Consider the following 26253-nt stretch of genomic DNA (forward strand, 5'->3'; position numbering starts at 1 on the left):
CACACACACACACACACAAACAAACAATAAAAATGCACAAAATGTCCTCAACCCCGAGCCCACCACAGCCTCAGCCTCCTCCTATTCCCCGCAGCCTTGGCGTCACGCTGAGCTGGGGCCAGAGATAAACCACTCAAGACGATGAGGATGATAATGGCAGCCACCGCAGCGCCTCAAAATTCAATCAGCGCCCGGACGTCAATGCGGATGAGTGTAAAAGTGAAATATGTTCGCCGGCGTGTGTTAAAAGATGCCACACAGGGCTCGCACAGAAACAACGGCGAGAGATGTAGAGGGTGATGAGGGGAAACTGGGAAGGAAGGAGAGGAAAAAGTGTGTGTGTGGGGGGGGGAAGAACAGAGGAGTGGGAAAAAAAAAGAAAATAATCTGTCTGTACTGCTCTGTTTCCTAGCACAATCCCACTGGCATTTTGAGCAGCTCTACTTTAACCACAGACTGTGAATAAATTACCCTTTTGAACTCAGGGTGATTGCAAATGTGCCCCGGTTTCTCTTGAGACATGTCTGGCTCTAACCCTCAGCCAGCCTTGTCACAAAGGCCCCCTCACTCTGCTCCCTCCCCTTCCACCTACAATACTCACAAGGCGCGCAGACGGGCGTGCACAACATCATAAAACTTTTAATCCACCGTAATAGCTGGTGGATTCGTTTTTTCCTCCTGCGAGCTACAAATTTGCCTTTTTTCCTCTCCTTGCTTTTTTTTTTTTTTTTACAGGAACTCTCAACAATGTAGTCTTACTCTGAGGCCCCATCCACGCTACACCAAAAAAAGCGGATATTTATCGCCCGCAGTCAAAAGGCAAAAAGCGGGTGATAATGTTTTTGCTTGTGTATTTGTGTGCCTGTCTGTTTTCAGAATATCTCATAAACCATTGGGTGAATTTTGATAAAACGTGAAGAAACTAATCACTGGATGATTGTCTACAGGTGATTAAGTTTTGATGTCAACCCAATTCAAGATGGCTGCCACAGCCAATTGACTTTAAAAAACACACAAATGGCACTGACTTAGCCAGTTTTACAGATATTAACCTAAGATTTTCTGTGGTAGCTGAGACTGATCTCCAACAAACACTTTGAGCGCTTACAGATCGCTAAAGTCTTTATTTAAATTTCAGCCATTTCCTGTTTGGTGTCAACTCTGTCTGTCTGTTAGCAAAATATTTCATGAACCACTGGATGGATTTTAATGAAACGATCAGAAATCAACTGCAGGATGTACATCTACAACTGCTTAACTTTTGGAGTCAATTCAATTCAAGATGGCCACCACAGTTAATCAAAATTAGCCAACACAAAACTAGCATACTTTGAGCAAAACATCTCACGATATTACATGAGATTGCACATAATGTTATTTTCAAGGTTTGATTAAAAAGGCTAAAACTCTTTTTAGCATTTGTCTCACTTTATCCTGACTTTGTTGCCATAAACTTTGACCGTGCGCTAAAAAATTAACTGAAAGGAAACTGTAAACAAAATTTAAAAAAAAAGTGTTTTGGAGAAGAATGTTCTTTCTCTGTATTTTAAATTGTTGTTAATGCGGACTGTCTCGCCACCTAGTGGCATGTTGTGGGTGTTTCGGCATTTTTGTTAGAACGGGTGAACAAAGAAAACAATGTAAACGGAGGGAAAACTAAACATTGAAGCAAGTTTCCGTTTAAAACAGTATCTTAAAGAGTGTAGATGGGGGCTGAGTTAAATGGGGAAAAAAATAGTTTAACATTAAGTATCCAGGTAAAACATCTACATTGGTAGAAAAAGAAAGAAAAGAGAAAGAATGCATATGTGAGAGAAAGAAGGACAGACAGGAGTTTCACAACAAGACATGAAGCAGGTTGAACAGCAGCCTGTAGGAATGTGCCAATGTGATTCCAGATGCTCATTATAACACATAGCCCATACATTACTGTGACAATGATCATTATTTATTAGGTTGCACACTAGGAAGCATCCCACTTCTGGTGACAACAGACCACAGGACGTAATTCTGACAAGCTGCAGACAAAACAAATAATTACCACTGTCACACACACACACAACCTCTTAGTGATCTGCGCTGAAAGTTCAGTCTGTGTTCAAGCTTACCAAAACTACAACTTGCTTCGACTGTTTTCAACGCGGTCTCCAAGCAGGAAACACGGAAAAGACCAGAAAGAATTTGTTTCATCTGAGCGAGGGAGGGAAAACTCGGGTAGCCAGCCAATCATTCAGGGCAGCTTTCCAGCAGTGATGGAGGAGGTGGTGATGGTGGGTTTCGAGGGTGCAGTCAGCCTTAACTGATGTGTTATATATTACCTGTCACTTTATGCTGCAAAAATATTGGGGCGTTGCCGAGCTCAAACGTGGACGGTATTGCAATCCATCACCTGAAGAGCTACCTGTGTTGGTTTGGTGGGGGTCGAAATCTCATCTTGGAGATTGTAACCGATATTCTAGCCTCCTGTTGTTGTTTATAGAAGGTTCTTCTCCAAGGCCTCCGCCACAAACAAATTCATCTGGGCGTCCACACATCACTGCCCAAAATGTAGAGAGACTCTCTTCCTTTCAAAAGCTGAAATAATACATTATATTGCTATTTAAAATGCTAGTTTAGTTCATTATAATAGGTTGTACAATATTCAAATAAGAATTGTTCTGTGAAAAATCAGTCATCTGTGCTTTAAAAGCAATGCAAAGGATTTCTGGTGACCCTGTTTTTATTTACCTCTGCCAAGGAGCTTATGTTTTTAGTGGTGTTTGTTTGTTTGTCTGTCTGTTAGCAAGATTACATTAAAACTAATAATGAACAGATTTGGATGAATTTTTCAAGAAATGTTGGAGTTGTTAAAAAAAAACAAAAAAATGCTTAAATTTTGATGGTGATCCAGATTATGATCCGGATTGCACTTTTTTTATTGACGCTATGGCCTTGGTGGAGGTTTGCGCTCTCTGAGTGCTTCCAGTTTATTTGTTTTTTTATGTTTCTTCTGATTTTCCTTGATTCGAATGCTGTGATGGTTTGGACTAAATGTGCTTTTTAAACATAACTACATTCTTTTGAATATATAGTGCTTTTTTTACACAACAACAGTTTAAATCAGGACTGTGCAAAGACCTTTAAAAGGGCAATTGCTCAAAATTTTAAAAGAACCATGCAGATTTTGTAAAATGAAACATGAATATAATATAAGTTTGTGCTCAAACTGAGTGTAATCTTATGGAGTCTATCTCTTTATCTGATTGTTTTCCACTGATTTCCAACCTGGGACCAAAGATCTAACCTCATAATTGTGCCCTTTAAAAAAAATACCTATTCAGTGAAAATGCATGTGTGGTACGTGTGTTGTTCTCACTTGTCCTCCCCACCCAGCGGGGATCTGTTGCCTTCAGCAGCCACGTGGACTCCTTTTGTTTTACCATGAGTCACTTTTCTTTCTGTAGCATCTTTGGAAATCAGCGTCTATCTTTTCACTAGAACTTTACCTGTACAAAAATAAATCTAAAGAACGTAACTGTTTACATTCAGTTTGTTTGTGTTAAGTAAAGAGGTTTGTTAGGTGTCTAAAATGCATTTATGTAATTTGGCTTCAAGGAAACCTGTTCTAGATATCTGTAGCCAAAGGTTTGGTAAAGGACGATAAATAGTAGTAACATTAGCAAAATGGCCTGTTTTTAACAGCTTAACATTTAATATCTGAAAAATATACTCTATGTAAATTATAAAAAAAACATAAAAGGAAAAATTCCTAAAAAACCTGCTCATTGTATAAGTTTTGTTCTCTGGTTTATAAGTGTGCCATTGACAGATAAAAAAATACAAATAAACAAAAATGCAAATAAAGAACAAATTGGCAGAACAGACCAAACAAAGAGCAGATAAAACTGCTGCAGCCTCTACCGACTGGCCACAAACTCCTTTATTTTCTTAAATCAAACAAATCATGGCATTGAGTCTTTGTTTACAGCATCCCAGAGACATAATGGACATAAAGTCCATAATCCAGAAGGTCAAATATGTCACTGATGACCTCAAGACAAAGGTCATTAAATGGCAGAAACTCACCACTGATACCCAAGTTAATTTATTTATGAAGTAAATATTATCAAACTATTTTTTAATGTAGGTCTTGGACAAAATAATAAATACATTTTATAAATAAATCAAAGTATATATATAGACACTTTCAGCATCAAAAGGTCAATGGGGCAGGTTCACCTTTGGCCACCCCACTCTGCACATGCCTGGTTGAGTTTGCTAAGTTCAACACATGAACAAAATATTTTCCACAGAAATATAGAAATTTTGGTAGATGGCCAATGTGTTTGGATTTGGCCAGTGTGAGATTCTGACAGTATGATAACCTTGAGCAATAATACCATGATTTAAAAACAAATCATTTGTTTGCTTTTATTTAAAAAACAAAAATACAGTTACTATTATTGTTGCTTTTCAAATAATAACACATATAGCTTAATATTGATTATTTTATAGATGTGGTAGTATAATAATACATAATATAATATGTATTCATAGTTAATTTATTGCACAAATTTAAATGTTTAGATTTAGAACTGAAATTTTACTTTAATCACAAATGATGAAAATAAATTTTATTTTAAGTTAATATAGCTAAAACACCAGAGTTAACGGGCTGTTTACTTTCCATTTATTCAGAATTCTAGGGTAATTGTACCTGTACTTACCTCTGCTGCTCTGTTTTTATAAAGTAGTATTCAGAGCCTAACAAGCTGATGTTAGGTAATGAATTATCTGGTTATTAGCCTCCATAAGCGAGCCTGCAGTAGTAGTAACATGCTAACTCTTGTAGCTTGTTGCAAATGTTTGTTTGGGTTGCCTTGAAAAGAGAGACAAGTGTTGCTCCTCTGGTAGACAAGCCATGACTGACTGTGGTATCTGTCAGAGAAACCAACAAGTTTTTTTTTTGTTTTTTTTTACAAGCATAAAAGTTTAGGCTTGGAGCACCAAGTAGGAGAGTGGGGGTGCTGCTTGGGGAATAAACAAAAAAACAAAAAAACAACTTTTTTGTTTGTGGCATTTTAATTAAAGGGATTTTAACTTAAGGAACAAGATAAGTGAAAAAATGAGTGATTTTAAAACTGTGAGTTTTTGAGACCATAGTATACCTTAAAACCCATAATCGGCCCATGCCAAGTTTGGCTAGGCATCCTAGAAGAACATGTTTACAGCGACACCTTCTTACATCTCCACGCTATTCATTACAATTTCACGTCCGGCCTCGCACCACCCATCCATTTCAGAAAATCAAGCTAAGTAATCTGCGGATGCTTGTGAGTAATGAGGAATTTGGGAATTTTTAGCTGAGTAGGCATGCAAGGATGGTGGGGTGGAGGGGAGGAGGGAGGGGGAGGGGGGCTATGATGGTGTGCTTAAAAGCTGTGCCAGCAAGAGGCGAGGTGGTCACAGGGGGGGATTATAGGCTGAGGGGCAGCGAAGGGAAACCAAATCCATCTCCATCTCAGAACCATCCTAAAGCAGATTACTTACTTCGGCAGCCAAGGCAGAGAGGAAGGATGGAGAGGAGAGGGAGAAGAAGCAGCAGATGAATGAGGAAGCCGAGGAGGAGGCAGCAATTAGCATAGATGCAATTTTGGCTCAGTCCTCTGACTTGATATTTGACCTTTTGTGAGAGTCGTGCCAAATACCGCCGGAGAAGCGCAGACGGACCATATGGCAAAGTGCTGTGACTCTAAGCCTCTGTATGGTAATGGGAGAATGTAATTACAGCGCGCTGTTCCTGCAGGACGTATATTTCACGAGCCCTCCGTAGGAGTGGCTTTGCATTAAGTGGACAGTGAAACAGAATGAGTCCAATATTCCCGAGGCTGAACAGCAATATGTCTTTTTATGAGCAAATCGTGATGGAAATGGAGACACGTAGTTAAAAAAAAACCATGAGATCCACACTTTCTTTTGATGAAGAAAAGCTGCTGAAGCCCACTCTGCTCCACACTCGGTCACTGATGTCACAGCAGGGATTTTTTCATTGGCTGCCAGCAGGAACACATACTGCTGAGCCGGTGACATCACTGATGGGGGCGCCACTCTGATTCGCACATCTTTGACACAGTTTGGTTGAGTGGAGAAACAAAACTCTTCAAACACTGTCTGTAATTAGCAAGTGAGAATGCAGCATACAATGTAAACAGGTGCGCTACAGCACAGATGAGATCTATAACAGCAACTTTAGGATGCAGTCACACCAGCCCTGTTTAGTTCGCTTTAATTGAACTCTAGTTTGTTTGCTTAGAAAGTCTGGTTCATTTGGGGAGGTGTGAACAGACAATCGAACTCTGATGTGGACCAAAAAAGCAAACTCTGGTTCGATGAAAAACCTAGGTAACCTAGGTCTCGGTTCGGTTGAACTGAACTCGGTCCTTCTGGGTAAATACAGCCAAAACAAATGCGTGTTTCTACCATTAGTGGGCGAAATGGCTTGTGGTCAGACGTGGAGTGAAGAGGAGGTAAAGGCCCACATATGAATATGGGCAGATGAAAATGTATGTAAATGTAAATCTTAAAATCCCTAAAATTTGACGCCACTCCATTTTTTTGTTTCCTTTTCCAGAAGAAGGAAGTTGCGCTCAGTGTCTTCTTCAGATGTTTTTGTGTCGTTTCCTTCAGTAGTTCTTGGTGCCACCAAAGGCTAAGGGGGGGAACAGGTCGCTCAAAGGGTTTGACTCGATTGATTCAATGCAGCGTGAACGCGAACTGCAGCAGCTGAAAATAAAACAAATGCTACAATTTTGGTCCCTCAATCGAACCGAGTCTACCGGACTATCAGGTGTGAACGCAGCCTAAATGTCTCTCATCTTTATGGACAAGTGAGATAGGAAATACAAGAAGAGAGGGACACAGCAAGAGGAAAAGAAGTAAAATGAGCTCTTAAGTGTGCTTTGTACAGTATGTGTCTGGCATCAGTCATTCCATTTATATTTAGAAGTTAAACGGTATTAGTTTACATAACTGCATGCAACAGAGATAGATCCTTTATACTGGAACAATATTCCTTTGCATATTCCACGAGAGGTTCTATTTTGTGTACAAAAGTAACAAGCACTTAAATTGCCCCTATTTACAATCAGTGCATCAGTTATGCAATAAAACTACATGGTTTATGATAAACATTAATGCTGTTGTCAGGAACTACAGGAACGCTTTTTAAAAAGCATCCATTCATCTATATTTTTCCACTTATCCGTAGTTAGATTTCGAGCCAACAGCTCCAGGAGGGAACTCCAGACATGCCTCTCCCCAGCGACACTCTCTAGCTCCTCTGGGAGCACCCCAAGGTGCTCCAAGACCAGAGAGAAAACATAATCCCTCTCTTGAGTCTTCCTCGGGGTCTCCTCCCAGTAGGGCATGCCCATAAAAACTCCAGAAGGAGGCACCCAGAAGGCATCCTAATCAGAAGCTTGGCTGATTCTTTTCGATGAGAAGGAGCTCCAACCCGGATGACGGAGCTCCTCACCTTATCTCTAAGGCTGAGCCCGGCCACCCTACGAAAGAAGCTCATCTCCTCGGCCACTCGTATCCAGGATCTCTTTCTGTTTTTGGTCAGGATCTATACCTCATGGACAAAGGTGAGGGTTGGAATATGGATGGACCGTTAAATTGAGAGCTTTGCCTTTCAGCTCAGCTCTTTCTTCATTACGACAGACCGGCGCAACGCCCCTCAGTATTGAGGGCTCGCTCTGTCAATGTATCTCCCATCCCATCCTGCCATCACTCGTGAACAAGACTCCCACGTACTTGAACTCCTCTACTTGAGGCTAAAACCCCGAGGTAGCATTCTACCTTTCTCCAGGCCTTAGATTTAAAAGAGCAGACTTTTAATCCCAGCCGGTGCTCCGGAGCACCCTGAAGGTCATGGCCTGAAGACGCCACCAGAGCCACATCATCCACAAAAAGCAGAGATAAAAACAAATCAAAATCAAATCAAATAGAAACGTTCTTCTAAAAAATGACTATAACACGTTGAAGGCAAAATATCCTGTTATTACTCTCATTACGGTTGAACATTTTTTGGGGGGTCATGTAAAATAAAGACATTTCAAATATTTTTTACGAACTTCACAGAGTGCCTTTGCTTTTTTGTTTTAGGTTCTAGGTTTCCTCGTTTTTGTTTTAAGTATAATTCCCTTTTTTAATTTTCAGCAAAAAAACGTCATTTGCAAGATGACAAAGCCTGCCATTTGTCCCAGATTGCGATCCTTATATCGATGATGGATTTTCTTCAAATAAGGAAAACAAAACCATCTCCATTTCTCTTTTTTTTGTTGTTTTTTACTCTGACTGCCATTTCTTTTTTCTTTTTGGAAATGTTCCCTTTAAACATATTTTACTTGTTTTACCTTCAGATCAGCTGCTGTCAGTCAGCAGCAGCACAACAGATGGGATGTGTTTGACTTTCAGTTTTCAACAAAAACCTCCGTCTCTCTCTCTCTCTCTCTCTCTCTCTCTCTGTGGTCTGAACAAAGTTGATGGAAGTGCTTCTGCTGCTCTGCTAACACTGGTCTTAAGCTAAACCTTCTGTGTAAAGACTGGAAATTTAAAAACATATGAGAGATACGTCCAAAGATCCTGAGCCACGTACCAACCGGTTCTATCCACAGGAATGACACGTTCCTCGATTATTAAAACAAAAAGTTGATGTGATGTCTAAGTATTCATGTACCGTATATGGTCCTCAAGTATGTTTTGTCCTGAAACGTAATGGTTGTTCAAATGTTGTGAGCTGAAAGCAAGAGGTGATAATGTTTTTGCCCATGTCTGAGTGTGTCTGTTTAAGGTTTTTCACAGATTATCTTATGAACTACTAACAGATTTGAACAAAACTCACAGAAGGTAATAATAGGGTACACGTCTAGAATTGATAAAAAATGTTCGAGTCAATCCAATTCAAGATGGCCACCACAGCTAAGCAAACTTAACACGTGCATAAATAGTTATGACTTGAGCTAAAATTTGGTGCTGTTGTAGCTGAACAATTATTCACAACGCATGCTTAAAACGCTGACTGATCGGACGAGATTTGTGTTTAAAACTATTAGAGTAAACTTTGTCTGTATGTTAGCATAATATCAACACCGCGGATCTTAATAAAACTTTCAGGAAGTAGTCACTCTGTATACATGTGCAACTGATTAACTTTTAGAGCCAATCCAATTCAAGATGGCCACTACAGCCAACTGATCTTGGAAAACACAAAAATGACAATAACTCAGACAATTTTATGGCTATTCATTTCCAACACATAGTCCAAGTGCTGCACATTGAGCATTATTATTCACTTAAAACTTTGGCATCACCTCTGAATGTCTGTTAGCAAAATATCTCAGGAACCACTAAACAGATCCTAATGAAACTCTCAGAAAGTAATCACTGGATGTACATCTACAACTGATTAACTTTTAGTGTCATACTAATTCAAGATGGCCACCACATCTAATAATCTTTAGCCAGCACATAAACGTCTATAATTCAGTCAGTGTTACAGATACGGAGCCAGAATGTGAGGTGGTAGTAGCTGACAGTCATCCTCAACAGATCATACAAAATCTTGCATGAGAATGCAGATAACATCATTTACAGGGCTATAACTCTGCTCCTTCTCATCGTAAAATGATCTCAGTCTAAAACTTGGACATGAAAGGCGCCGGGCGATAAGCATTCTTTCAAGGATAGCTAGGCCTTTAATTTTAGGAGTTTCACAGATGAAAGCTTGAAAGAAAGAGACTATAAACCTTAAGAGGTTACAACAGGAACAGCAGTTCCCTTTATATACTTGACATCAGTCTCACAGCAAAACTCAAATCAAACATAAAACACCTGTGTAGAGTGAGGCGCTGATGTTGAAAAGTAAGCTCAAACAGCGGTCAAATGCGACACTAGCTTGTAACAGGGAATCTAGAAAGCGAACACATTCGGGAGGAAGAGTCGTGTGGCTTTCAGGCGCAGCTGGGATTTCAGTAGAAAAACTAAAATAAAAAATCACGAGGTCAGAACTCTGGGCAGTGTGAGCGGGGAGAGCGAGAGGTGCTAAAGGACGGGAAAAAGGTAAGGAGAAGCGAGGATATGTTCAATGTTTGGATACCTAAAGGATCCTGTATGGAAATCCCCAATTTCCCAGCCAAGTCGCAGCCCTTTGAACAGCGCGAGACGTCAGCGAGCGCAACGACCAGAAACCATGTGGGTGGAACGAAGCGAGGGCTAAGCGAGGCAACATGCTGCCAGTTCTCTGAAATGTTAAATTGAAATGCAAAGCAGGAGCGGGCCTTCGTCTAGGTTGTTTTTCTTTTTTTTGAGCAGATTTCTCAGCATCTGTGTAGAGACCCTCAAACTTCGAAGGTCCACAGGCAAATCTCTGCATATTTAGAGTAAATCAGCATAATATTTAGGTTAGGATTAGAAAATACACACAGCTGAAGTTGAGTTTGATTTCACTCAGGTAAATGACGGGCAAAGCAATCTGTTCTTGAAACTCAGCGAATAACAAAAAGCTTCACTTTGGTAAATTAGACTTGGAAGCTGGTTTTTATGTGTAAAATGTTTTTGCTTTAGCTCAACATTACGCTGCTTTTACCACTTTATGCTTCACTGATTAATGGGTAACAACTGGTGCTAATCTGGTAGAGAAAGAATAAAGTATCTGAGGTGTTCTCCAGGTCTTTGTTGAAAAAAAAAAACATGCATGTTTTGTTTTTTAAAAGCACTTATGACTGGACAAGGCAGTTTTTACAACAGATCTGAAGTACTTCACAGCAAAGACGGTAGAAATTACTGTTCCCAATTAATCTTTAGATGACCATAGAAGATGCAGATTGGTCCAAACATTTGTGCTTTGACTCCAAATGCATGACTTGAAGCCTGCAGCACTCTCTTGTAAATAATCCCCCAGTGGACATCAGTGAAAGGGCAGTAATGTTTATCTCATCAGCCAATAAACAGATTTTAGGAAAACTTTCAGAAGGTAATCACAGCATGTACTTCTTCAACTGATTTACTTTTTAATTCAAGCTAAATGACCTTTGGAAACACAAAAATGGCTATAATTTTATAGATACTGAGTTAGATTTGGTGTGGAAGTAGCTGAGAGTCACCTTCAACTCCAACTTTAAGCCCTAATAGATCATGTTACATCTTCCAATATCGCGTGAGGTAAGAGCATTTGTAAGATTTGACCAAAACAGCAATAACTCTGTAGTTTCTCACCAACAGAGGATCTTAGTCTGAAACTGGGTGATATGCATCCCTTCAAGAAAATGCTAGGTGTTTAACTGTGATCATGTTTTGGTGTCTGCTACTGGTACGTCCCTCTCCAGCAGGGGGCTGCAGACGTAACTTAAGAGCAGCCCACCAGGTCCAGCTGACCACATTCCTGATGTTAGGATGTAATTTTGTCACGTGAAAGCTTCATGATATGGTTAAACATACATACAGCAGGCGTAGGGACTGTGGGTCGTGCAATTTTTGCCAAGAAAGGAGCTTTAGGTTGCTATAACCTAAATGATCCTGCGAACAGTACAGACAGCTCAAAATACACTTTAACTTTATTGGGATAGCACAAGTGCAACTTTCAGCTGAACAAAACTGTCAGAACTGCCCCTTTTTAGTCCTAAAAGGAGATTTGAGACAAGCGTGTTTTCGCTCTGCCTCAATGCAAGTGTGTGTTCCTGTTCAAAAAATAAAAATCTGTAATAAAGAATCAAAGACTGTCTCCCTTAATGAAGAATGGTTCTTCAGAAATCCTCCTTTCAGCTGCTGACACAGGTGTGAAAGAGTGTGAGAAAGAAAAAAAAAAACGAAAAAATTAAAGGCCCTTTCAGATATGAGATATGTAACATTAATGACTTGATTAGTCTGTCAAAGCAGCAGCATTCAGTCACCCAGACAATGGTCACTTTCACAGCTTCATTCAGACACACCTGTGGCGGTGATGGAGGGAGTCGCGGTGGCTGTGAAATATTTGCCCTATGTGTGAAACCGAACAGTAACGTCAAGTTAGGTTTATTGTGAAAGTCCTTGAACGGCCCTGTTTTTCTCACAGCAACAACAACAAACTAACTTTTGAATATCGCTCACCACCTTTCACACCAGTCTTAAACAATCATCTCATTATAAGGAATGACAATGGTATAGTCGATTTGGTCAGACCTTGTAAATGACCTGACGCTTGATCTCGTGCGGTCTGTTCGCACTCGGAGTACGTGTGGTGGATGACTCAGCTGCTGCCGCCACGCCAGTTAAGCCGACTGAGTTACAGCCATTATTGTGTTGGCTGAGGTCGATTAGCTGTGACGACCATCTTGAACTGGGGTGACTCCACAGGACAGTCGGATGTAGATGTACATCCAGTGATTACTTTCTGAGAGTTTCATTTAAAAAGAAAAGTGTACTTATGACTGGACAAGGCGGTTTTTACAACAGCTCACTGAAGTATTTTACAGCAAAGACAGTAGGAATTGCTATTCCTCTTTAAGACGTTCAGTGGTTATGAAATATTCTGCTAACAGACCAACACATGAACGACCATGACCATGATTTGCCTCTGGCGGCAGATGATAAACATATAGCAGTGGGCTGACGCAACAAAAATAGGACTTTCTTTACATGTTTCCACTTTTCTATATGAACAGTTTATAAAAACGCTCTCTACCATGTTTATAAGAATTCGTTGGACTTACAACAATTGGCCCAGTTGTTTTAGATTTGTAAAAACATCCTTATTTAAATCATTGGAGGACGCCATCGCCACCACTATAATGACTTTAAATGCTCATACATGAAGTGTTAAAGCAGGAAAGAAAGAAGACAAGCAAGCGACGGAGTCATCTGCTTTAAATCAAAAGATCAATGTTCGACCTGAAGCCATTACAAAAAGTTAAATTGGAAAGGTAAACACCACCAAGATGAAAACAAAGCCTTGTAAGGGAACATACTAAAGTCAGAGGAAGATTTTCCCTTTCTCAGTTGATACATCCCGACTCTGATCAGACAGAAATCATTTCTCTCCTCAGCAGAACGCCACGGACAGATCATTTAAGGAGTGTCAACAAACTGTGAACAGCTCAGTGCTCTGTCTGTCATAAAAAAAGGTGGTGGTGGTGGTGACAAAGGAGCCCTCTGCTCAGGAATCAGGAGTGAAAAAAAAAAAAGCCCACCTGATTGGGGCGTTATAAATCCCATCCTTAGCTTGTGGACCACAGGGTGACTTCACACCTCTGACACTTTGTAACCCTGAGGTTTGTGACAGGAGGAAAAAAAAAAAAGAAGCTTGAAATATCTTTCTGGGCATGGTGTCAGATGCTCATCATGAAATATTCATAACCTGAGACCAGAGCCACAATAGAGGGGTGACGGGAGGGGTGGGAGGGGGTGGCGGCGTGCGAGGATTTGACTTGCAGAAACGAAGACGCTGGAGCCACGTTGGCCAATTTTTCTCGTCAACAAGGCGTCACTCACAAATTGACTTTCACATCACTTTTTCTAGGATAAATGGCACAAAACCATTTTTCGTTCGCTGCCTTTTAAGTCACACAAAAAAAATCAACTGACTGTATGATTCACATTTCATCCGGGTAAGGCTAAAAAGAATAGGCTTCTTTGTTTTATGAGTTTAGCTTTAGAAATTTCACAGTGTAAAATAAATATATTCTGCACATGTAGGATAATTTAAGGCTGAAGAGTTTGCTCTCTAAAGACAATTTCAAAGGGCAAAACAATCTATTTAACAATCTATTTATAGAAACATCACCTAAGAACCCAAACTGAAATCCTGATTTAAATTTTTGACTCATTAGCTGACTGATGATAATTTTATGAAGTCTTTTGTACGTTAAGTCAATTTCTCACTGTGCTGCGACTGTTGGTGACCAATTTGCAAACAGTATTCTCTAAAATGTCTCGAAACATTTGCAAGGTTCCCTCATGTGAGTTGCAAAGGCTCGAATTCTCGCCACTTGAATTTTTTTGACAAATCTTCTCTCAAAATAGTCACAGGGTTGCCGTGAGCATCTCAAACTCATCTCAGTTTGGTTTCTGTAAAAGCAAATCTACAACCTAAAAAAGTCCAGGTCTAAAATAAAGCCACACTGATGATATATATTAGTTATTTAAAAACTGGTTTAAATCTGATTATCTTTATTTCATATGTATCAAAAATCATACATTTTTGCAAGCCGTGATTAATAAAGTAGGCCATGGTTTTCCAAAAATGGCCACTGAAAACATGACTGCACGGCTCGCTGGTCACCTGGTCACAAACACTTAAAATTTAATAAGACTAAACAAAGGTTTTCATGCAATTTTAAGTCACTAACTTGTCTCCAATAGTCACGACCCATTGAGGTACTACCTTTACTGAAACAGTTGGATCGTTTGTTAAAATGTAATCAACCGTGCTGTAGTCTCCGACTTTTTTTAAACTAAACTTTGTCTTTTGGAGGCCTTTAAACTCCAATCTGTGAGTAGAAGCCTAATTATTCTATTCTATAATTATTTTGTTTCAGGTCATTTCCTCTTCTTGTTCCCTGATATTAATATTATTGCCTGCCTTTGCCTGTGTATATTTTGGTTTTCTGCTAACTCCTCACTGACCTGCAGCTGAATCGATTTTTCAATCATGTTGCAACTATTTAAACGAAAAAAACCAAGGTCTTTTTTTGTAAATACTTTTAAACAGACAGTGTCGGTCTATAGTACTTTAGCACATGTGCTTTGTAGAGCTCCACTGTTGAAATGAACAGCTTTGAGTTTAGGGTCCAGTGTGCAGAAAGTAATGACATCTCCTGTTTTACATCCAAATTACAAAGAACTGATTAACCTTTATTTACCCTCAAACTCAATGGCTGACACAAATTTACCTTAACCTCACCTCTTGACTAGAAAAGGAAAAGGAAAAAAAAGTGAAAGGCTTCTGCTACAGCCATTGTTTAAGTTTGTCCTCTTTGGGCTCCTGTAGCACCTTGGTGGAAGGCTGATGTGGGTGACTTGTATAGTCTATGGAAACAAAATGCTTCTCTTAATCTAATACAAACACAGTGATTCCTTTGTTTATATGATTCTACACATGAAAAATACAATTTCATAAACAAAAGATATTTAAAAATTTGAGCCACGATTTATTTAAAAAAAAAACAACCCAAACAAGGTCAGCATCGCTGTGAATGAGTGACATTAGGCAGAAAAGAACCACAACTAAAACCAGTGAAATAAATTATTAAGGATAAAACTACAGTAAATATTGTTTTCTACCTTTTTCTTTTGCTCCGATTCCTCAACTATTTGGTTCAACCTAAGCACTTAAACTACTTGAATAAGATTAGAAAGAGATTGTGATTGTGATGTAAAGTCCAACTAGTGTAGGTTCTAAGTCATGCGGGACATGGTCGTGAATCAAAGGCAACTGGACTTTTTTTATTTTAAAGACATTTTGATGCTCATCCGAGGACTCTTAATTCTTAACTAAAAGACGCAGAGTTTCAGTTTTGAGTCAACAAGAAGTCCAGTGTCCTCTCTCAAAGCAGCCACAGCTAAGATTGGAAAGAACACTTTTGACAAATATTGGTTAAATTGTACTTGCTATGTGCTCCTGCGTTAATTTATGAGTGCCTGCTTAACTAATATGTTCTCTCTTTCCAAAGATGATTGGCTGGCAAATCTTTGAAAAGGCCAAGCTCCGCCCACTGGTAGGGAAGGCTGGAGGCTGCTGGCTGGATGGGTCCATGCCTTTGACAATCTGGTGCCATGTTTTCTTTTTTAACTCTTATTTCTATTATTTATCAGTTGCGTTTGGGAGTTACAAGCAGTTCTATGGTTGGTTTTGTTTATTAGGTTTCGTTTTGGCGATCGTAGGTTTAAGAAAGCAGCCCTGTCAACTGCATGGCTGGTTCTAGGCTATCTCCCTCTTTTGTTTGTTTTGGCTGGAGCTCCCAACTCCTTTCAGGTTTTTATTGGGAGTATGGTATCATTGGAACTGATGAATAGTACCTTTCAAAGCATTTCTACTAGTTTTAAATCGGTTCAGTCACTCATTCTCCATCAAATCAAGGTAGAAAATAGGGACAACATTCAGTTAATAGAAACACTGTAAATTTACCTGTTTTTTTATCCAATAGTTTCATGACAGTGAACACATAAAATAGGTGCAGAAAGCAAAATGAGCTCAGAATTCAGCACCAAACTGTAATGACACCTTGTTGCAACCGTCCCTGCACCATTACTGAAGACTTTTCCCCCTCACACTTTTTCATTCAGGCTCCCAGTAATGATGAGATACCTTTTAACTTCTCAGCCCGAGTTAGCATCAATAATTGATTCTTATCTGTTTAAAATTTAAAGTGCCACACATTAACGTCCTGCCACACCTGCTCTTTCACGCTGTCCGCCCTCCGCTGGGCTGCTTTTCACCCCCCCAATCCTCATCTCTCTCTCCCTCTTTCTCTCTCTCTCTCCACCTCTCCTCTTTGCGCTATAATGGAGACAATGACAATGAGTTTTCTTTTACCACTGAACCACGGCTGTTAAATCAAACAGAGGCAGAGGAGGCGACAGACCACGTAATGTAAGGCCATCGTCCAAACGCCTCTAATTACGCTTTAGCCTTAATTGGTGGCGGTGGCGAGGACGATGAATTCTTTAACAGTGGTGTGCATCTGCGCCTCTCCAAGCACAGCGTCAGCCCAGGGAGGACGGCTACTCAGGCCAAATGGAAGCTGACAGAAAATCCACACGGAACGACGGGTGAAAGAGAAAAAGGGCATGGCAGTGACTAAAGGGGCCGTGGCTCTTAAGTAGCTGAGGGTAGCTTGCAGGGAAGATGTGTATAATTAAGAGTCTGCATTGAGGTTCAGATGGCAAAATCCCATTGTCTTGACAGGAGCTTACCGTTGCCCTTTAGGTTGAGACACGCGGCAGTGTATGCCCTCATTTTTCTGTTTTTTTTTCCACCCTCCCCTCACACACTGCTCTAGACCTCTGCCACCAAATTAATTTCCCATTTTTAAGCTTGAATAAATCCAGTAAGTTAGAGAAACTACAGATCTAAAGGCCGCACATCCCTAGAGGTTTTTTTTTCCTTCAGTTATATTTTTATTTATTCTTCACCCCCTTTCCTTAAGCCCAAGGAGATTGACTTGGAGCGTTTCAGTGTTATCTCCGGGGAGGCAAAGGTTGGGGGGGGAAAGGGGGTGAAGGCCACCGATTTGTCCTTATCTATTCTGAGCACACCTAAAACAAATTAGACCTGGCTGCCGTTGCCTATTTGGCTCCCCCGCTCTCATTAAGGGGGCTGAATCCAGGCTATTTACCTCAAGGTCCTGCCTCCCTACCATTTTGGGTCTTGTCTTTTATCACTATAGCAAAGGTTTCTAGACAGCCACGCCGCCTTTTCATCTCAACCATTTCATGTAGTCAAATCAACCCGGCACAAAGCCCAGAGAGAAGGAGACAGGGGACAGAACGTCCCTTCCTACGCTGGGATGCTGATTTCCCACACATGGCTTGATGCTGGCCTTTGACATTTGCTAATTGAATGAGGAATCTGTTCAGCTGGATTTTGCTTTGCCCTTTTGCTGTTTTCTCCTCAGGCTTATGCTGCATGTGAACAGAATCTTCTTTAAATGTTTTTTTGGTTTTTTTTTAGTATTTTGCTTTGTCTTTGCAAGTGTTGTTCGAGTCATATTGCTCCCATGAATGAACTGAACTTTCCAGTGAGCTCTCACTTGAACCTATGAGGATGTTTATATGTGATTGTAGAATAAGATGTTGTCTTTGACATCTGTCTGCAGGCATTACACTCTTGATAAATCTTTACTTCAGAGAGTTAGTCACACATAAATTAGTTTACAAAGAGAAAAAACAGGAAACTGTACCTGCTAAATGAAACTGAATTTAAATTTTGTCTAAAAGACCTTTTTTGTTTGTTTAGTCAATTGAAAAAATAGCTAGCAGTACTAAATAGAGGTCAACAAATATGAGTTGTTCTGTGGCCAGTGTCGATGCCAGTCTTTAGAATTATTTAACAATGATTTTTTTTTTGTTTGTTTGTTTTGCCAGTATGAATTTTTTTATTTAACAAAAGATAGGAATAAATGCTGAACCTAAATAATTGCACAGTACAAAAGCCGTTTTGCTTAAAAAACTAAATAGTGGGCTACAGTAAGCTGGTTGAAGCAGATCTTTTAAAAGTGGCCAAAACCGACCGATTAAATCAGTCAACCGATTATTATGGCGATCTCTACTATTAGGTAGCAAAACAATTTTAAAAAATGGAAACATTTTGAACAATTATTATCTCACCTGTTTAAATAACTCATTGAACAGCTTCACTTTGCAGAGAAAGAGTTTTATTCTGATCAGATGGATAATCCAAGCGGGCGTCAAAACCAAAGTGGACTGTTGCTGTTGTGCTTCATGGCGATTCGTGGCAGCACTATTTCATAAATCTTTACACAACAATCAATTTCTACTTGCATAATTACTTCAACAGAAATATTGTGATGACTCTTTTAGGAGTGATGCACCAGAAGTGCTATAGCTAGCTGCTGCTGCCACTATTTGCGCTCACAGAATCACCATAATAGTTCTCTGTAATAAACCATGAAAGGTGACTATGATGGCGACGTAATGAATTATAAAATGGTGTTTGCGTGTTCTGCTATAATTTCTTTGAGACTGGAATTGTTTTACAATAAGACAGCAGCAATCCACTCTGGTCCTGGACCCGCTCTAAATAGGGGTTTAGTCTGGTCAGAATTAAACTTTTTTTTTTCAAACTGAGGTCATTCAAAAAGCTATCTATGACAGGTAAGATATTAATTGTTCATAACCTTTCTATCAGAGCTCCACTACAAAAGATGTGAACTATGGCTTCATCTGCTGACTCTAGAGACTTAATTTTATATATATTGTTCATTTATATAAAAATAATGAACGTACTTCTCTTTGTTCTAGTCATGTTTAGGAGAAATCCTAAAAACTAGGAAATCTTTCTCAGGCTGACTATGGATTTGTTATGACATTTCAAACTGCGCATAGATTGATCCCAGTTCTATTTTAAAGAATAAAAAAATAAGCAGCAACAGCAGCTAGCCGTAGCACTTCTGGTGCATCCTGGGTTGCTTGTTTTAAGAAACAAAAGGAAAATTCACCCATCAAACTGAATTCAGATCAAATAACATGTGCAAGAGCTCATGAGCTGCTGAGACACTTGTTGGGTCCTGAACAACATAATAAGGTTGGAAACCTTGTTACTAAGTGGTAGAAAATAAAAAGCAAAAACACCAGTGTGCTTATCTTTTCTATTAATATCTATGTACTGGTTCTGATTAGCCTGTATGACATGTTCATATGACTATATCCTGAAATGATAAATCAGTAGATACTGCTTCATTATATGAAGTCTAAAGCTTCAAAAATACTGCTTTGAAAATGACAATACCTTCACATACCAGCATGAATTCCATTTTTCACTTTTTGAAGAAGCATAATGTACTTTTACTGACCCTATTTTACACATCCATTTTTTTTCTGAGGCCGTTCGTATAAAAACAAAAGATAATTTGTGGTAAATAGGTGACGTAAACAAGTCCCACCTTGGCCTCATATTGCATTCGAATGTTAATGCGGGACCTTTTGAGCCGCCTGAGCTCGAGCTATAAGCAAAGGTAACGGCTCGGGAAATGTTAGGTTAGATGAGATTCATCTGCCAGACTAATCCATCCTGGAGCCTGAGAGCAGCAGAGAGACAGAGCAGAAATCTGCTGCAGAGCAGCGCAGCGGTGACACGGGGCAATTCTCTAGGGCCTTGCATTAGCGCGCTAAATTAAAGGGGGTATTAGATTAAATTGGCTCTCCGATTTCAGGGGTGTGAGTAAAATTCTGATTTGCATTTTCCACCGCTGCTTAAGATATAATTAGTTCAGGGTGATTCCCATGTGGAAAACATTGACAGGCAAATCTAACTGGCAGCCAGTAGCTTATCATCTCTTGCAAGGCAGAAGGTACGCTCAGCTCATGTTTGGTGTGTGCAGCTGGCTGTGTGTGTGTGTCTGTGTGTGTGTGTGTGATGGAGAAAAGCTGTGAGACTTTGTGCGCCTGCTGTTCACATGTGAATTTGCACGTATGCTGTAAATTCTTCCTCTGAGGGAACTGCAGCACCTGATTCTTCACACTTCTCAATTAAATCCCAGTGCAGTTTAGGCAGCCCTCCACGCGGTGAACGGGGACACATTTCCATCACTGACAGAGACTTAGAATATGGAACTTCCTGTTGATGTACGTATGAACTTCACATCTCCGAAACACCTTTGAACTCAAATGAATTTCCGCAGCAGAAGGTGCACCGGTAATTACAAACGATAGAGCCCCAAAACAACAATTACTGCTGGAAAAAGTTCATACTATGAATTACTGAAGTCAGTCAAGGAGCTTTTTAAAAGCAAGTGTGGATTTGTTTGGGGGCTTCACACACCCTTGGTAATTTTACCCTTCATTGCAAATGGGTGTTTTGCAAAAGTGAGTCTACCTGTGGGTTATAAATATGAGTTCAGCTTCCTTGGCACCTGTTTGGGACACCTGTTGGAGTACGAATCTGACACATCGGGAGGATCTACAATCAGTCCATAACCCAAACAACCCTGGACAATCCAGTCAACGTCCAAAAGTCACAAATATGTTGTTCCATCTTCCGTTCAATGCAGCAGGCTGTGAGGTTTCAAATCTTTAGGCATTTTGATTTGATGGCTGCATTAAAAACGTTAAAACAAAACATCTGCCCGTAACGATTCTTCTACTAGTAAAATTAAATGGCTGACTCGAATAACAAATCAAACGTAGGACCTGTCTGCAAGAGAAAGATATTTTTGTGAACACGCAAATGTTTTTTTATGGTTTCAACCCTGCGTCCATGTGGAAACAGTGTTTTGGGAGCCCCAAAATGGTATGTTTTGAAAAAGGCTTCCACAATGAAAAAATCTTGGAATTCCATACTTGCTTTTTTTTTTTGTCTAGACAGTCAAAACACAACCTCATGAAAACAATGATGCCATAGCTCCTCCTCCTGCCGAACCTGTGACCCCAATCATGACAGACGTCACAACAATAATGATGAATTACATGCTTGCGTTAGGGTTGCAGATGCCAGTTGCTCAACTACAGCCAAGCTTTCCTGTACAGCCTTACTTCAATGAAAAGACAAGGCCAAAGAACAATAACATTGCCTTGAATAGAGCAGAGCAAAAAAAACTCTTATTAATACAGCAAACAATCTAAGGTCAAAAAGGTTTTCCTCACTTTATTGTACTGTCAACAATACTACAGCTAACATCGGAGGAAAAGATCAACAATATACATGAAGTCTACATTTAAAAAACACGGTAAATGAGAATAGTTTTAAAATATTGAAAAATGTGTATGAATTCTTGCCTTTATGTTTTGAACGTTGTGAGAAAAATCCTTCCCTCCAGCTGTTCCTCACTGGACACTGTGCCTGAAAAGCGTCCATTATGACCCCGTATTTGGACTGACACAGCTCCCAATCAATAGTCACTGTCCTGCACTTTTATGGTCTTATAGTTTAATGCGACACAAAGTAGAAGTTCCACCTCATCGTCATTTTTGCTTTGGTATTCACCAAATGCATCTTTTCCTTCCTGTGTTTACAGCTTGTAGCCTCAGCTCCGTCTCTTGTTTCCTGTTTCTGCTGCATTTTCGTGGCAGCGCCGCTTACAGGCCTGGCATAGTTACTCTGAATGGTTTTCTGTGTTTCCGTGTGGCTGAAGACATTTCTAGAAACAGTGTTGTGTTTACAAGCGCATTTTTAGTGACATCAAAAACCAAATTGCTTGGAAAAAAACAGCGTTTCCGTGTGGACGAGGCTTTAGACTTTAGGTTTGTGTTTTCCTTTAAAAAGTGAAAAAGTTCTTACTGACAAAATAGCTCAAACAGTCCAAAAAAAATTTAGCAGAATTATCGGTGTGAAAGACACGCTGTCACACCAGGACAGAAATAATAGAAACATCTTAGGGCGTGTAGATGAGACACATGAGACTTAACTAATCACAAGAATCACATTTTTAAATCTGTCTGGTCACAACGACATCCTGAAAACTACCATAAAGGCACAGGGAAAGTGTATCTGCATTTGCTTTCAGGCACTATTTTAATCTACTTTGAACTATCGTGAAATATTCTGATTACTGAAAACAACATGAAACCGCTAGAAGACACATTTTTAACTGGACATTTAGATAAAAAATTAATCCAGATTAAGACAATAATCTGACAAAGTGACATCTTGGATTCATAGTAAATAAAGGAGTTCATACATAGTGTATTTCCTGATGTAGATTAGGTAATATGTTATAATTAACCCGGTTTTTCTCTCTGGGTAATCACTTAATTAATGAGCAAATTATCTGGGCCTCAGGTTGCATTTGTTGGAAACACATCCTCACAGGCTCCTGTAGGCTGACGAGGAAGTTCATAGATATTCCGCCGAACATTCAAATTTCACCTTTGCCCTTGAAAAACAAACATCAACTCCTAAATTAATCATTTGAAATAAATCTGTGTACATTTGTTCCCCTCTTGAGATGCCTCACGCCTCATACTGATCTTGCATGCACACACACACACTCACACACAACACATGCTGTATATGCATCATCAGTTCAAATGTGTGGAAAAAGATCAGTTCATGTGCCTAACTACCCCTACCTACCTACCTCCCTCACACACACACACAGACGCACATACAAAACTCAGAGGGTGTTTCAAGAGACGCCATCAGCAGCTCTGCCATCACTCTCACCATCTCGTGGTGGTCAGCGGCTGAGGCTTTGTGGGATATTGATTCTCCCCATCCAGAGACGGTTTCCATAATTGGTTAAAATGACCGGGTGCAGAGAGAGATGGCTCTCTGCTGAAAACCATTTCCCAGCCCTGCTTGGAGCAGAGCCAAGCTCGGGCTTGTTCGGATGCGTTCCAGCCACAGCCTGACTGGCAGCAATTAGGGGTGTCTGAGCCAAGCTCAGCTTGTGCTCCGCACAAACACCCCTAATTACTGCCAATTAGGCTAGGCGGGTAGGCAGATTTGAGAAAGCAGGGGGATGTTCAGGCATGGGTGGGCATGGAAACAATTTTCAAGAGCTTAGAACGTGACTGGATGAAAAGGTTAATGCTTTGGAGTGCAAGGGGATAATAACAAAAGAAGGGGAAGCAGAGCTCCAGTTCTCACCTCCAGCGATGAGCCTGGCTTCTTCTTCAGCTCCTCACATTTCCTAAATTTGCAGATCTGGTGGCCTGTTTTGCGGTTCCGACAACTGCTGCAAACACCACAGTTGATTAGCCGCCTGCAGGGCGCACACACCCCACACCTTTTCCTTTTCTTCTTCGCTGGGTTTCCACTGGATGCTGAGGAATTATTCTGTGGGCAGTCTGCCAGATTGGCAATTTGAAACGCACTGTCTGTAACGGCTGCTGAGGCTGCGGGGGAGTGAAGGGCTGTCATGACGATGACCCCGGGAGGTAATGAGATGCCCCCTAAAGCCGGAATAGCGGAAAAAGTTCCAACGCGTTCTGGGAGATTCATTATCTCTGCTTCAGCAGCGCCGCATTTCAGCTTGTTCATGCATTCTCCTGCTAAAGGTCTGCAGTGTTCGGGGGATAAGGTAGAGAGGAAATTATTATTTGCCATTTGCAGCGTTTCTGGCGGCACGCCAGGCTTCCCCGGCCTCTGGGAGTCATTTCTATGCATGCTGGTCCTATTAGGGTTTATTGCCGCTGATTTCCTTCCCCAGAGCATGGCGTTATCACAGTTCCAAGGGGACATACCAATTCTGGCACTGGGAAAAATGGGCGTTGTGATGCGGGCAATTTTAGCAGTCTGCGGAAATGCCCCATTGGTTTTATAAAAGTTTGCAAAGGACCTGTACCTTTCCATTTCGGCGTTATAATCCAAAAGCTGGCTTAATCCACCATCCTGAAGGTTATCCTTTTGTAAGAGAGACACATCTGCATTCTGTCCGTTCTCGATGCAAAGCGCATTGTTTATGTTAGACATGGCTGAGGGATGGCAGTCACTGTTTTCGGGGGGGAGAGCGTGAGGTTGCAGCGGCCTTTGTCAAACGGAAGCTGGTTACGAACAATGTGTCACCATCCTGGTTTATCCTCTTCAGCGCTGAAAGCAGAAAACAAGAAGAAGAAAAAAACAGTTACATATAAAAGGGAGATGACTTCCCTACTTCAGCTTCTCCTCTGGGAGCATTGTTTACTTTGGAGCATTTCTTTGTGGGACTATTAAAAACAGAACTGATGACAGGAACACATCAGGTATGACAGACCAACATGGCATTATCCTGATAAGGAGGGGAAAAAAATACAATTTTTTTTTTTAGATTTGTTATTTAGATCTCTCGTCAGGGCATCCTTTTATGAAAGTCTAATGAGCTTTTCCACACAATAAGTTTGATCAGAACGAGTGATAAAATACATTCAATTCGCCTTCTCAGCCAAAGTTTGAGGCGAGACTCTCCAAGCTGTTGAAACCCTGACAGCAGTAGCCACAGCGTAATTTACCTTGTCTCCTGCAATATTGGCACTTCGAATTATTCACGTTCAGACAGGAGTGGGGGGGCACGTTGTCAGATACAGTGAAATATATCGATCCTATCTTCCCGTAAAACGGCAGCGGCAGCAGAGGTCGTCCGTTCGTGTAAACAAGACTCTGTCCTGTCTCTGAACAGCACCTGGTGTTCATTCATGGCCTCTATTACAGTGACAGCACTCAGTGATAGCCACCGGTGAATTTACAACCAGATCATGGACCAGACCGACCACGATGTCAGCTGCCTCAGGATAGGACATGTGTGTGTGTGTGTCCATTTCCTCTCTCCGTCTCCCCGCTATAGCCTGTCTGGATTTGGTTTCCACAGATAAAAGCCCATTAGACACATCTCTCCCTGCTTCCATTACCTTATTTTTTTTTTTTCTTTCTGGGCTTTCTCTTTTAATTGCCAAAGCTGATCTATTTCGAAAGCGTTTCAAATCGGGCTTTAAAGGAGTGAAATTTACATGGAGCTGGATGGATCCTCTCGGGATGGCATTGTTTAAGCCTTTCATTTAGGTTTCACATGTAAAAGAAAACAAAATAATATAAGCGCAAATCTAAATTCTGGCACTGAGGGGGGAAAAAAGGCTTATCCGAAGTGACAATGCACACTTCAATATTTCAGACCTGGAGGTTCAGTGGGGATGTGGTATCCAAAACAACCAGCAGCCACCCGTAAACAAAACCTCCTTGGCTTAATGATCGGCCCTCCTCAGGGTCATTATTACTTAATCAATTCACCCCTGGAGCGGAATACGCAGCCCAAAGGCAATCAAGTCACGGACATTGATTTTCCGCCTGTAAACAAAGTTTCGAGAGACAGAAATGTTCAATACTTGGAGCTGGAGGGAGACAGACAGAGAGGAGAGGAGAGGAGGAGGAGGGGAGGAAGAGAGAGAGAGAGGGAGGGAGAGAGAAAAGGTTTAGAGAGTGAGGATGAGACGGAGGAAAGAAAAGTAAAACGCACAACGATGCCATTAAGTCCACTTACGGTCTGTTCCGTGGTGGGCATCAAGCTCAAGGGTCAAGCTCGGATGGTTTGAAATAAAAAAAATGAAGAGAAAGAGGAAAAAAAAGGAGCCGTGCCACGGTGCAAATGGGAATAAATAGGAATAATCTGGCACCGGTCGGGACGGAACAGAGCGCAAAAATAGGAGGAGAGAAAGCGCATCACCTACCTGGTTTCCTGTTGAGAAGAGCTCCAGAAAAAAAAAAAAAAACAAGAGAGAGATGCTACCAGCCTGAGAGCGTGTGAAGGCACATCACTGCGAGGCGAAATGTGTGTGTGTGTGTGTCAGGAGGAAGGGGAGTGGGGGGTGGGGGGATAATGCAAAGTGGAGCTGCCTGAGGAGAGCAGGTCGACCGGATGAGAGTGCGTTCACGGCGCTCAAAACAAAAGCATCATTTTTGTCCACTTTCCCCTCGCTAGAGGGAGGCGCAGAGAAGAAGAAGAAGAAGAAGAAAAGAGGTTAGGAAGTGAGCGTCAGTGAGCCAAACGGTGTCGGAGAACAGCAAAAACAAAAACAAAAAGAAAAAAAACACAAAAACAAGAAGTGAAACGGCAGAAGAGCTGCTTTCTGTCCTCCGGAGTCGGGGGGCGG

The 26253-nt window shown here is 40.8% G+C and overlaps 1 protein-coding gene across 2 annotated transcripts in view; it reads right to left on the minus strand.

Annotated features, from left to right (window-relative positions):
* cxxc4 (CXXC finger 4) overlaps positions 1-26247 on the minus strand; it is a 33653-nt gene extending 7406 nt beyond the window's left edge. The window contains exons 1-2 of one of the 2 annotated variants that reach the window (XM_017411362.3): positions 25831-26247; positions 23282-24223 (exon numbers count right to left, since the gene is read on the minus strand). In XM_017411362.3, the coding sequence (XP_017266851.1) occupies positions 23282-24106 (825 nt within the window). In that variant the 5' untranslated portion in view covers positions 24107-24223; positions 25831-26247. The other variant, XM_017411449.3, reaches the window with a different exon arrangement.
* Between the last annotated feature and the right edge of the window lie 6 nt (positions 26248-26253).

This window comes from Kryptolebias marmoratus, linkage group LG3 (genome assembly GCF_001649575.2).
Source record: "Kryptolebias marmoratus isolate JLee-2015 linkage group LG3, ASM164957v2, whole genome shotgun sequence".
NCBI lineage: Eukaryota > Metazoa > Chordata > Actinopteri > Cyprinodontiformes > Rivulidae > Kryptolebias > Kryptolebias marmoratus.